This window comes from Pan paniscus, chromosome 11 (assembly GCF_029289425.2).
Source record: "Pan paniscus chromosome 11, NHGRI_mPanPan1-v2.0_pri, whole genome shotgun sequence".
In the NCBI taxonomy this organism is placed as follows: Eukaryota; Metazoa; Chordata; class Mammalia; order Primates; family Hominidae; genus Pan; species Pan paniscus.
This window is the reverse complement of record NC_073260.2, coordinates 9624770-9638598: the sequence shown is the minus strand read 5'-3', so window position 1 is coordinate 9638598 and position 13829 is coordinate 9624770. Positions and strand designations below refer to the sequence as shown.

Genomic DNA, 13829 nt, shown 5'->3' with positions numbered 1-13829 from the left:
GGGGTTGGAATAGCCTAGAAGCCCTGGGATCCTTCTCCATGAGGCCCCAGGGACCATGTTTCTTCTCCTCTATCCTCCCTTCTCCCCTTCCTTCTTTTCTGTCTTCACATGTTGTTGAGCTCTCTCTGTGCCCGGCCTGACTGTGGCCCACCCTCACAGGGCTTGGGGCTGGGCCTGCACACATCCTTAATCCTCGCTGCCCTGCTGCCTGTGTGCCTGAAGCCACATGCTGCAGCCCCAAGAATGTTTCTGTTGCCTTCAGCCTCCCTCCTTTTGGTAGATCCATACACTGTTAAGCCACCAGGGAGGCCCCCAGAATCCCAGCACCACGAGGATCTTGGGGCTGGCTTCCCATGCCGAGGTGACTCAGGCAGCAGTGTGGGGAAATGGCTAAGACCCCGGACTGTGTGCTGCTCACTGAGTTCCAATCCCAGCTCTGGTCTTTCCTGGTCATGTGGCATCAGTATGTCATTTAACTCTCTGTTCCTCAGTTTCCTCCTACGTAAAATGGAACTAGGAGCCAGCCGTGTTGGGTTGTTATGAGGGTTAAATGAGGTAGATCCTGTTATTCCCATTTTTCAGGTGAGATTCTCTTTTTTTTTTTTTTTTGAGACAGAGTCTTGCTTCGTTGCCCAGGCTGGAGTGCAGTGACATGATCTCGGCTCACTGCAACCTCCGCCTCCCGGGTTTAAGCAGTTCTCATGCCCCAGCCTCCCAAGTAGCTGGGATTATAGGTGCACACCACCACACCCGGTTAATTTTTTTGTACTTTTAGTAGAGACGGGGGTTTCACCATGTTGGCCGGGCTGGTCTCAAACTCCTGACCTCAGGCATTCCACTCACCTCGGCCTCCCAAAGTGCTGGGATTACAGGCATGAGCCACGGCGCCGGCCTCAGGTGAGATTCTTGAGGCTGGGAGCGGTTAAAGGTTCACCCACGGCGCTCTGCTAGTGAGGCGGACCGGCCTGGGAGCCAGACCCGGACCGGCCACCTCCTTAACCACTAGGCGGTACTGCCTTCCATTCCTTACTGGGAGAGGTGAGAATCCTCCCTCAAGCCTCCCTCAGGGCCACTTGTGTCCTTGCTGATGCTGCCAGGCAGTGGCTAAGGATGTAGTTTCAGAGTTCCTGTCTGAGCCCTTCTCCCAGGGGCCCTTCAAAGGAACCCAAATCTCTACCAAGAAATCTCAGGGGGAAACCGAAGCCTCCACGGCCTCTCCACCCTACCCCACCTCCACTTCTTGCCTAAGACGTTCCAGGCTGTAAATATTTCTCCAGCTCCGAGGCTCCTCTGAGAAGGCCCAGTGTTAATTTGTTAAATCCACATCGAGGTCCCAAGGACCCGTTGTTTGTTTTTGCGATCCTGTTGGCAGAGATCACGTTGGGGGTGGTGAGGAGGGCTGCTTATTTGCTCAGAATAAATGCTAATTAATAAAAGTTATTTATTTGGGTTGGAGCTCACCTCAGCCCTGGGGTCAGGCGCAAACTGACTATTTGAAGCAAAAACAAATAGAGTGTGTCTCTCAACAGCTTGAGAAAGGCAGGAACGAAGAGGCTGAGTTTATTTGTCTTAGGAAGAATTTGCAGTTAATTCCCTCCAGACTATTTAGACCCTTAAATTACACGGAATAAGAAAAACCATAGGCACAGGGGAGGGCGGTGGGAACACTTGATCATTTGGCTGAGAGCAGAGTTTTTAAATGTCTTTGGCCCCCAGTCAGCCAAATAAATGGTACGTGTGAAATAATTTAATGGCAGAAAACCGTGCACCAGTCATTTTTTCATTGTAATGTAATCGGGGACGATGTCGTTTTGGTTTTAAAGAGGAGACAGCGCGAGACGGGCCTCCCCCATCTGAGACGGGCCTCCCCCATCTGAGCTCGTTTCTCTCCTCTGGGATCCAGGCCCCCTACAAAAGCAGCTAAACAGCCTGGTCAAAGGGAGGCGGTTTCATGCTTTGTTTCCTGAACAAAAAGAGACTCTGGGCACAGCCCTCCTTGGAGAGTGCAGACTCAGGGCTTGCTGACCGGAGGAGAGGGGCCCCGTGAAAAGGCAGGGACCTGACGCCAATGGCCTGAGGCTTAGAGAGTATTTATTTTATTTATTTCCTAAATGCTTTAAGCCCAAGCACGGAGTCCCCAGAGGAACACACACGCCCACCACAATGCATTTCTCAGGAGGTGATTCAGGAACTTAGGGCAACAAATATCCGGCACATCCGCTCGGAGGCGGAGGCCAGCGCCAGAGCCCCCGGCTAAGTCCAGAGCTGTGGGTTCGAGTTCTGGTCCGCGGGGAGGTGCTGCCTGGGTCCTTCTCCCCGTCCGCGTTCCTTCCCAGCCTCAGCCCACGGCAGGGGTGCAGCCCCATCTTTCTGCTGTAGGCTGGGCTACAGGGACGAAAGGATCAGGGAGAAAGGTCCTTGTCTTCTCATACAAAGCTGGCTGCACAAAAGCAATCATGTTAAGGGGAGTGAACATTTATTGAGCAATTACTATGTCCTTGGCACTGAGCTACACTCAACTCCTCACAGCAGCTTGGTGTGTCCTTCAGCAAGGTGCTATCCCATACCCTTCCAGGGGTGAGGGCTTCCTTTAGGACGAAGAGGTGACGTGAGGCTGGAGGCCTCCCACCATAGCATCTCCTGACCCCGCCCACCCATGGGTTCAGAGAGCTGGGACCGAGCGTGTGACAGGCCCCCTACGCTGCTGAGCCTGGGAGCGAGATAGAAGAGGGAGGAGGCCCCGTGAAGAGGGGTTCACAGCCTTGGCTTGGCCAGGCCTCCCAGCAGACATCGATTTCTTTCTTTTTTTTCTTTTCTTTTTTTTTTTTAGACGGAATTTCACTCTTGTTGCCCAGACTGGAGTGCAATGGCGTGATCTCAGCTCACTGCAACCTCCGTCTGCCGGGTTCAAGTGATTCTCCTGCCTCGGCCTCCTGAGTAGCTGGAATTACAGGTGCCCGCCACCATGCCTGGCTAATTTATTTATTTATTTATTTATTTATTTTTAGTAGAGATGGGGTTTCACCATGTTGGCCAGGCTAGTCTTGAGCTCCTGACCTCAGGTGTTCCGCCTGCCTCGACCTCCCAAAGTGCTGGGATTATAGGCATGAGCCACTGCACCTGGCCAACAGACATCGATTTCAATCCCAGATGTACGACGTTGGGCAAGACACTCTCAACAGCTTCAGTTTCCGTGTGTGTAAAACGATTCCATTGGTAGCTCACGCCTGTAATCCCAGCACTTTGGGAGGCCAAGGCAGGGGGATCACCTGAGGTCAGGAGTTCGAGACCAGCCTGGCCAACATGGTGAAACCTCATCTCTACTAAAAATACAAAAAAAATTAGCCAGGCATGTGGCGGACGCCTGTAATCCCAGCTACTCGAGAGGCTGAGGTAGGAGAATCGCTTGAACCCAGGTGCCAGAGGTTGCAGTGAGCCAAGATCGTGCCACTGTACTCCAGCCTATAATCCCAGCTGCTCTGGAGGCTGAGGTAGGAGAATCGCTTGAACCCAGGAGGCAGAGGTTGCAGTGAGCCGAGATCGCACCACTGCACTCCAGCCTGGGGGACAGAGCGAGACTCTGTCTCAAAAAAAAAAAAAAAAGTAATAAAATAAAATAAAATGGCACAGTGCCTCCTAGGGTGGATGCAGGGGACCGTGGGTGGCCACACATGGAGCACTTGGCACCACTCCTGTCCCAACCGACTCTGGCCGAGCGCATCCCATCACAGCTGCCTTGGCACGACCCTGGGCAGAGCTGACTTGGGAAGCAGTGAGGACGCCAGCCAGTGTTGGGGGCGGTCTGGGGCTGGCTGGGGTGGGGGTAAATGCCTTTGCATGAGGGTTTTGGCTCCACGTCGCCACACAGCTTAACTGGCATGAAAGTGGAGCTGTTTCTTTGGGCGCTTACTCGGCAAGGCGAAGGCTGCAAAATGGTTTTCATTTAAACACCCCCAGGTTTGAATTGCTCAGAAACTTCCCGAAAATGTCCTTTTTTGGCTGAAATGCCTCCTGTGTTGGGTGTGTGCCCAAGAGAAACTGCCTGAAGGGGGGTGGAAATGACCCCTGCAATGACTGGCTTTCCAGAAACTTCCATCCCTGCTTTCAGGCTATTGATCACCACCCAGTTTTCAGCGCAAGGGCTCTTGTTTCGGTTTAAAGTTTCTTCGTCATCGAGGTGGTGGGGGTGGAAAGACATTCACAGGCAGCAGACATTCTCATCCATCCTCGCCTTTGCTTGAGGAGTGAAGAGTGAAGCGGTCCCGGCAATGAGACCAGCTCGACAGGGCCACCACGTGCTCCCTCCCCACTGCCCCCACAGCCCCCGCCTGGTCCCGTATGTTTGCAAGTATTTCCCAAAGGGGGAAACTTCTGAACATAACCTCCTAGTCATCCCTCTAAACCAGGGTTTCTCAACCTCAGTGCCATTGACATTTTGGACAAGATAATTCATTGACATGGGGGCCTGTCCTGTGTATTGAAAGATATTTAGCAAGGCCAAGCATGGTGGCTCGTGCCTGTAATCCCAGTACTTTGGGAGGCTGAGGCAGGAGAATTGAGGTCAGGAGTTTAAGACCAGTCTTGGCAACATAGTAAGACCTCATCTCTACATTAAAATAAAAATCAGCTGGGCATGGTGGCAGGCACCTGTAGTCCCAGCTACTTGGGAGGCTGAGGTGGGGGAATTGCTTGAGCCCAGGAGGTCGAGGCTGCAGTGTGTTACGATTGCGCCACTGCACTCCAGCTTGGGCAACAGAGTGAGACCCTGTCTCAAAAAATAAAAAAGATATAGCAGCATTCCTGGCCTCTTTACCATTAGATCCTAGTAGCACCCCTTCCCCAGTCCTAACGATCAAAAATGTCTCACAGGGGCAAAATTGCCCTCGGTTGAGAAGCAGTGGTCCAAACCCAGCTTCAGGGACATCTTTCTCTCTCTCTCACACACACACACACACACACACTCATTTACAGTCTCATGGAACAATTTAACCTTACATCAAATCAGTTGGTTGCTCAAGAGTCAGTAAACCCTCCTAACGTGGGAACTGATTAAAAGCAGATATTCAGCAGTACCCATCACTGGGCCTCGCATGTTCTAGAAGCTCAGTAACAGTTCACTGAACAAATGCCCAGTACTGTGCAAAGAACATCGGGTGTAAAATGGGAACATGTAACTGGGGAAACAAAAATACAAGGTATGGACTAAAATCCAAAGCTCTTCTGTTGGCCGAACTGTAGGCAAAACACGTCGCCCCAAACCCGGCTGGTGGGAATGCAAAATAAGACCAGTTATACGAGGGAATTTGGCCACATCTAGCATTCACTCATTGGCCCAGAAATTCCACTTCTAGGAATCTGTTCTAAATATACACTGGCAAAAATAGAAAATCATATTTGCATGAGGTTATGCATTGTGGCATTCTTCTAGTTCCAAGAGATTGGAAACCCTCCAAATGCCCATCAATAGGGCTCTGGTTGAATAAACACAGCAGAGTCACACGGTAGACTGCTATGCAGCTGTGAAAAGGAACATGAAGGGCTCCGGTGTGCTGAATGGGGGAATCCCTGGGAAATATCGTTAGGTGGGGCAAAAAGTGAACAGTACATACTATGCTTTCTTTTTTTTTTTTTTTGAGACAAGAGTCTCACTCTGTCGCCCAGGCTGGAGTGCAGTGGTACGATATCGGCTCATAGCAACCTCCACCCCACAAGTTCAAGTGATTCTCCTGCCTCAGCCTCCAGAGTAGCTGGGATTACAGGCATGCACCACCACACTTGGCTAATTTTTGTATTTTTAGTAGAGACTGGGTTTTGCCATGTTGCCCAGGCTGGTCTTGAACTCCTGACCTCAGGTGATCCACCTGCCTCGGCCTCCCAAAGTGCTGGGATTACAGGCATGAGCCACCGTGCCTGGCCGCTATGCTTTCTTTTGATAGAAGAAAGGGAGAAAATATTACACATATTTTGTTATATTTGCAAAAAGCAATGCTGGAGGGATAAAGGAAGAACTAACTCTTAAAATGGTTCCTGAAGGTAGGGGAGAGGGAACAAGAGGGAAAATACATTTTGGAAAAGCAATCGCAATAAAGATGGTTAGGTTTGTTTCACTAAGATGGAAAGGTATCCAGAATATTATTAAATAAAAAGAGGCAAGTTGAAGCCCCAGTGTGTGCTTGTCAATTTTTAATTTTATTTTTAAATTTTATTTATTTATTTATTTATTTATTTTTGAGACAGAGCATTGCTCTGTCACCCAGGCTGGAGTGCAGTGGCATAATCTTGGCTCACTGCAACCTCCGCCTCCTGAGTTTAAGCGATTCTTGTGCCTCAGCCTCTGGAGTAACTGGGATTCCAGACACTTGTGACCATGCCTGGCTAATTTCTTTTGTCTTTGTCTTTGTCTTTGTTTTGTTTTGTTTTTAGTAGAGATGGGGTTTCACCATATTGCCCAGGCTGGTGTCAAAATCCTGGCCTCAAGTGATCCACCTGCCTCAGCGTCCCAAAGTGATGGGATTACAGGTGTGAGCCACCGCGCCTGGCCATTTTTTAAACTTGTATTTGTAATCTTAGAAAATGTGGGCAGTGGGGCTGGGCATGGTGCCTCACACCTGTAATCCCAGCACTTTGGGAGGCCGAGGCGGGCAGATTGCTCGAGGCCGAGAGTTTGAGACCAGCCTGGCCAACATGGTGAAACTCTGTTTCTACTAAAAATACAAAAATTAGCAAGGCATGTTGGTGGGCGCCTGTAATCCCAGCTACTCGAGAGGCTGAGGCATGAGGATCACTTGAACCCGGGAGGCAGAGGTTGCAGTGAGCCAAGATCATGCCACTGTACTCCAGCCTGGAGGACAGAACAAGACTCCGCCTCAAAAAAAAAAAAAAGAAAGAAAATGTGGGGAGTGGGATAGGGGAGGGGAGAGTATTTTGTTTTACTGTATACCCATCTGTGTTGTTTGAATCTGTTACTGTGACAAGCAGTGTGATTACTTGGTTATTAAAATACACATTTTTAATGAGAAAAAATCAGATACAAAAGAAGTGCTGAACCGGCAGCATTGGTTGATTCTAAGTGCTGGAGGGAAGGGGGTTTGGTTCCATGTGGACTCAGGTGATCAGGGAGGGCCCCCTGGAGGAGTGGACAATAGGCTGAGCCCTAGAGGATGAAGGGTCAGAGGTGCCCTTGGATAAAGTTTAAATGTGGAAATAGTAGCTGGACGCCCCCCACCCCATCCCCCAAGGTACAGGCTGGGCCCAGAGGTTGCCACTCCAGGACCTCCCCAGGGTTCTGCTGGGCCCTCCTTACCAGAGCTCCTAGTTCTGTACCACAGGCCAGCACCACCCTCGGTCAGGTCCCCTGCTGGGATCCTCCACCGCCCCTGCTGGGCCTTGGCTGGACACCCTCCCTCACTCTCTAACTGATTGGAGAACTCTTGGGGATCCTTCAAACCCTTTGCAAGCTCCACCTCTCCTGAGGGGCCTCCCCGGCCAGCTCCTCATCCCCACCAGAGCTGAGCATCCTCCCGTGCCCTGGCCCACACCTGCCCTGACCCACCCCACGGCCCCGCCAAAGCTTATTCGGGGCCTGCCTCCCCTGCCAATGGATCCCTCTGGTTCGTCTCTCCCCAGCCCCCAGTACAGCCTCTGGCCTAGTAGGCCCTCTGGAAAGGAAGGCTGCTCTCAACAGCTGCCTGATTGGCTAAAAAGGAGAGGATGAGGACTCTCGTACCCGATTGGTGGGTTCAGATCCTTCCCCCAACAATGACTCCACTGGGACCTTGAACTTGGGCCCGAGACCATAGCCTCTCTGACTCTTCCTCCTTAGGAGTGATGAGGATCACGACATCTGTCTTTAGGGCTCCTGGGAGCTTCCTAGAATCTGTGGGTCTTGAGCCTTGACTCCCACTGCTCTTTATTGACATATTAATTATTATTATTATTACATGTCAGCAACAGGTGTCCATGCAGAATGTGCCATGCCCCACAGCCTGGGCCGGGTGCTGGGGACACTCAGGTGTCTCCTGAGCCCTCCTTGAGCAGGTCACTTGTCCCTGGTGGAAGGGACACCTGTCCCCAGGGCTCTTGCCGTGGTCCCATCTCAGTTGGCTCAGACTGGGGTTTCCACAGGGCAGGGGTGTGGCTGCTTTTGTTCTCCGTTATCTCCCCGGAGTCTAGCACTGGGCCTGCCACACAGGTGCTCAGTAAATACGTGTTGAAGAGTGAATGGATGGGTGGATGCCAGAAGGAAGGAATGAGGGAGTGAATTAAAGGGACGCATTCCTGGCGGCGGCACTAAAGCACTCAGAGCAAACTGCGGAGTTGGGGGCTGAACCGTGACTGTAGCCACTGGCCGTCCTGCTGACCACCGCCCCCGCCACCTCCGCAGGTGAGTGTCCCAGCCCGGGGCGCGGTAGCGCCGCCAAGCGGAAGAAGAAGCAGCGGCGGAACCGCACCACGTTCAACAGCAGCCAACTGCAGGCGCTGGAGCGCGTGTTCGAGCGCACGCACTACCCCGACGCCTTTGTGCGCGAGGAGCTTGCCCGGCGCGTCAACCTCAGCGAGGCGCGCGTTCAGGTGAGCGCTCAGTCCCGGGCCTCCCGTGGGAGCGTGCGCGTGGGAGCGCACAGCCACTGTTCACCCGGGATTACACAGTTGCCCAGGAGGGGTGTTTGAGCAGGAGCATCTGAGGCCAGGAGGATGGGGGTTCAGATCCCAGCCCTGCCACTTACTGGCTGTGTGACCTTGAGCAAGTGACTTAAGCTGTCTGTGCTGCAGGCACCTGCCTACCTGGAAAATGAGGATCACGTAGGTCTTTGCTATAGGGGTCCTTCGAGAATTAGAGTTAAAATTTTCATAAAGCGGCCAGGCACAGTGGCTCATGCCTATAATCCCAGCACTTTGAGAGGCCGAGGTGGGTGGATCACTTGAGGCTAGGAGTTTGAGACCAGCCTGGCCAACATGATGAAACCCCATCTTTACTAAAAGTACAAAAATTATCCGGGCGTGCTGGCACGCGCCTGTAATCCCAGCTGCTTGGGTGGCTGAGGCAGGAGAATCGCTTGAACTCGGGAGGTAGAGGTTGCAGTAAGCTGAGATTGCGCCACTGCACTCCAGCCTGGGTGACAGAGTGAGACCCTGTCTCAATAAATAAACAAACAAATAAAAATAAATTTTCGTAAAGCGCTTAGAACAATGCCTGGCACAAAGGGTTCTGATAAAGAAGTCCTTTTCCAGTTTCAAGTTCTTACTCTGTGCCAGCACTGAGCCAAGTGCTCAGCAAGCGCCTCTCTCCCCGAGTGCTCAGCAAGCGCCACTCCCCCCGAGTGCTCAGCAAGCGCCTCTCCCCGCGAGTCCTCAGCAAGCGCCTCTTCCCGCGAGTGCTCAGCGAGCCCCTCTCCCCGCGAGTGCTCAGCAAGAGCCTCTCCCCCCGAGTGCTCAGCAAGCGCCTCTCCCCGCGAGTGCTCAGCAAGCACCTCGCTCCCAGTGGCCAAGTGCCTCTCCATTCGTTCTCATTCTCCAACACATTCTCCATTCATTCTCCATTCATTGGTGTTCTCAATCTCCAACACATACCCAGCAGCAGGCGTCATTTGTCATCCCCATTCTACAGATGAAAAAACTAAGGGTCAGAGAGGTGACACTGCCAGCCCTGGGCTGGTGACAGAGCAGGCACACACCCAGATCCAGAAGGACTTGGGTCCCCCCTGCCCATGCTGCATCCTGCTCACCCTCCCACCCACAGGTCTGGTTTCAGAACCGCCGCGCCAAGTTCCGCAGGAATGAAAGGGCCATGCTGGCCAGCCGCTCTGCCTCGCTGCTCAAGTCCTACAGCCAGGAGGCCGCCATCGAGCAGCCCGTGGCTCCCCGGCCCACCGCCCTGAGTCCAGATTATCTCTCCTGGACAGCCTCGTCCCCCTACAGGTGAGAGCGGGAACACCTTTGGGCCAGGAAGGGGCAGCTCGAGGAATCCCAGAGGGCTTTTCCGGCCTGGACTCCTCTGAGGGTCTGGAGAGAGCTTGAATGGTGTCCACGTGCCCCTGGGATCTGGGGTACACCAAGTGATGTGTGGCGAGTGTGCCTGTGAGTGGGTGTTCATGAGCACCTGCACGTGCATGTTGTAAGAGTTGCATGTGTGTGTGTCAATGTACATGTGCGCACACATGACTGTGAGTGTGCATGCACATGCCTGCATATGCAAAGGAGCGTGCAAGCATGCGTGTCCACAGGGGTGTGAGTGTGTGCGTGAACACCTGGAGCCGGGAGAAAACAGGCCTATCTGGAGGGGGAGCAAAGTACAGGCATCACCCTGAGGGAGTAGAAAACCTGCAGGAAGATTCCTAGGCTGTCACGGGGGCCCCAGCGCCGTGTCCACCCTCCAGACGAGAAACTGAGGCTGGGAGGGCTGAGGAAATGGTCTCCCTGGCCTGCGGGCATGGCTGGGGCCCAGAGCTAAGTTCTGGGCAGTTTTGTCTGGATCAAAGCTGGAAAGACTCTGACATGGTCGGCAGGAGGTGCTCGAGAGTCGGGCCACCATACCCCACAGCTCCAGAGGCGCCGTCTGCTCCTTGGGCTGTGAGGGTGGCTCTGCTGGAGCCATGGTCATGTGGGGGGACAGGGATTTCGTGGGTCCGCTTAAGGGATCTTAGTCCTCACCGCCCTCCTAACTTCCCTCCCTATTCATCGTTACATGGGGCAGGAAAACCAAGGGGCATCCTTATTTATTTATGTATTTATTTTTGAGACAGAGTCTCGCTCTGTCACCCAGGCTGGAGGGCAGTAGTGCAATCTCAGCTCACTGCAACCTCCGCCTCCCAGGCTCAAGCAATTCTCCTGCCTCAGCCTCTTGGGTAGGTGGGATTACAAACGCCCATCACCACGCCCAGCTAATTGTTTGTATTTTTAGTAGAGACAGGGTTTCAACATGTTGGCCAGGCTGGTCTCGAACTCCTGATCTCAGGTGATCCATCCACTTCGGCCTTCCAAAGTGTTGGCATTACAGGCGTGAGCCACCACGCTTGGCCCCAAGGGGCATCCTCAAATCCAGGTGCCTGTTCATTCTGCCTCCATCCTGCTGTGAGCCAGGCCCAGGGTACACATGGAGGGGGGCATGGACCCACCCAGGCCCTGCTGTCAGGAAGCTCATGGCTCATATGGAGGCTCCTGTGTCCCAGCACTGAGCTGGGGGGACTTCTGACCCCTGCCCAAACCCTACAGCTCCAAATCACCCCCAATCCTGGGTGAAGGCTGCCCAGGAGAGCAAGCTAAGGAGGGGGGTGGCAGGACCAGAGGCTGGGGTCGAGCACTGACACCCAGAAGCCAACCGCACCCATGTGACCTGTGTCTCATGTCACCCCCAGCACAGTGCCACCCTACAGCCCTGGGAGCTCAGGCCCCGCAACCCCAGGGGTCAACATGGCCAACAGCATCGCCAGCCTCCGTCTCAAGGCCAAGGAGTTCAGCCTGCACCACAGCCAGGTGCCTACGGTGAACTGAAGTCCAGTCCCACCAGGACCCAGACGCCTCCCTGGGTGGACAGCAATAGAAAAGGGGGCAGACGCCCAGGAAGTGACCTTTTCCTGGATGGGCTCTCCTGGCCCGTCTCTCCAGCCTGGACTCCCGAGCCCACGAGGCTGTTGAGGCCCCCGCAGCCGGGCCCAGCTCTTCTGTCCTCGGCCACCAGAGACTGCAGCCCACAACCCTTGGAGGGGTTGGGCCGGAAGGTGGAAGAGCCTGCCAAGGACCTCATTTAGTTTGTGTATTAAAACCAAAAAGCTTTTGTCTTTAAGAAATAAAACCATTTTTTTAAGCCCCAAAAGGTTGCAGGAAGGTGGGTAAGGGCCGCAAACAATGTTGGTGGCTGAGATGAGAGCTGGGACCCCACAGGGCTGGATGGCCTTCCCGGGCCCTTTTCTGGCCTGCAGCAGGCATGGAGACCGCCTCGGCCTGGCTCAGACCAGCAGCCATGGGAGGCCCACTGCCCTCATATCTGTACTGTTCGCGGGAATGAAGTCCTCTGTCACCCTGCAGGGCCCCCAGAAATGGGGACTGGGGGGTGGGGGGTCGAAGAGGAGGACAGAAACCCACCCTAGACCCCATCTCCCATCTTGAGCCCCAAGGGGACACCCAGATGTTTGGGCAGAGCCTTGCTGTGTGACCCTGGGCAGGGATCGTCTCCCCATCCTATTGCAGGGCAGGATGGGTGATCATGGATTCCTAGACTGGCCAGAGGGTGTGTGGGACAGATGGAAGGACAGTCAGTCCCTTGCTTCTGGGCACACAGAAGGTGTGGGATCTCTCCGGCCATTTAACCATGAAGGGGCTGAGGAAACGGCCCAGAAAACAGGTGCAGACTGTAGGTCCCGGCCAGGCTCCCAGGACAGTGGTGTGCTCCGTGACAGCTGAGGCCAGCAGAAGACCCAGGTCCCTCAACCCACCCATTTGCAGCCAGTAACTGAGGGTGCCACCAGCCAGTGACACCACTTACGAGGGATCTGCAGAAAACAGGGGTGAGGGATGGTCTGAGGCCAGTCCCTCTACCTGTCCCCACGCCCACCAGGGAAGTCAGGAGAGCCTTTGTGCTCAAAGTCACCCCAGTCCAGCCCCCGGGAGGTAGGACAACACTCCCCCATCCCAGAGGGCACAAAGACGGTCAGCCCTGGGCAATGGTGGTGGGAACCCTGGCCCTTGGGGTGGCGGGGTGGCAGATGGCACAGCAAGGAATCTCGATGGAGTCAATGAGCTGGGCCAGTTCTCTGGTATCCCGCCCTGCCCATGCAGGGTCACCGTGCCCCTAAAGTGCCAGCCATGGGGCTCCACACATAAGTAGTCTGCACGGGGACAACCTACTTTATTTATTTATTTATCTATCTATCTATCTATTTTATTTTTTTGAGACGGAGTATTGCTCTGTCGCACAGGCTAGAGTGCAGCTGCACGATCTCAGCTCACTGCAACCTCTGCCTCCAGGGGTTCAGGCAATTCTCCTGCCTCAGCCTCCCAAGTAGCTGGGATTACAGGCGTCCGCTGCTATGCTCAGCTAATTTTTTGTATTTTTAGTAGAGATGGGGTTTCGCCATGTTGGCCAGGCTGGTCTTGAACTCCTGACCTCAGGTGATCCACCCACCTCAGCCTCCAAAAGTACTAGGATTACAGGCGTGAGCCACCGTGCCTGGCCCCCACTTTAGTTAGAAGGTACAGCCGCTACACTTGTGAATAAAGTGAGGACCGTCTCCCACCTGCCCCCAATACAGCCCTGAATACTCTTCCCCATACTCCATCCGGATTTCCACCACAGAACGTGGCCCCTTCAGATGTGCAAACACACCTGGGGAAGAGTGACCGCCCGGTCACTGTGTGACTTCTTCCTTCGGTGGCTGGACGGCTTCCTCCCTGGCTGCAGCAGGGACTCTGACCAGCAGGAGAGCCTGGGGCACCAGTGGGGGCTGGGGTGGAGGGGAGGGGGAGTTCTGCTGAGGTCTACAGCTGCTCAGGCCCACCTGACTGTGAGGGCCAGACCTGTGCCCTGGACTGGGGGAGGAGGGGGAGTCAGATTTGTGTTTTCTGGCTCAGTTTGGCCTCTGCCTCGGGTAAGTGCTTTCTGGACTTCCATTTGCCATTCTTGCACTGAGAAAATATTATGAAACACAAGGTTCCTGGCCGCAGAGGCTGTGCCATGCTACGAGGAGGCAAAGACAAAGGAATAATTACAGCACCACTAAGGCTATGAGGGGGTGCTGCAGGGGCCCAGGGAGCACAGACAGGGGGCCCCAAACCTTGTTGAAGGCATCTGGGCAGGCTTCCTGGAGGAGGTATGCCTGAGAGGATGAAGAGTT

The 13829-nt window shown here is 54.0% G+C and overlaps 1 protein-coding gene across 1 annotated transcript in view; it reads left to right on the top strand.

Moving 5' to 3' along the window:
• The window catches only part of PRRX2 (paired related homeobox 2), a 57617-nt gene extending 45805 nt beyond the window's left edge, over positions 1 to 11812 (top strand). The window contains exons 2-4 of the mRNA XM_034929263.4: positions 8384 to 8571; positions 9740 to 9918; positions 11355 to 11812. Coding sequence (XP_034785154.1) covers positions 8384 to 8571; positions 9740 to 9918; positions 11355 to 11490 — 503 coding nt within the window. The 3' untranslated portion in view covers positions 11491 to 11812. The remainder of the gene's footprint in view (positions 1 to 8383; positions 8572 to 9739; positions 9919 to 11354) is intronic.
• Positions 11813 to 13829: the final 2017 nt, after the last annotated feature.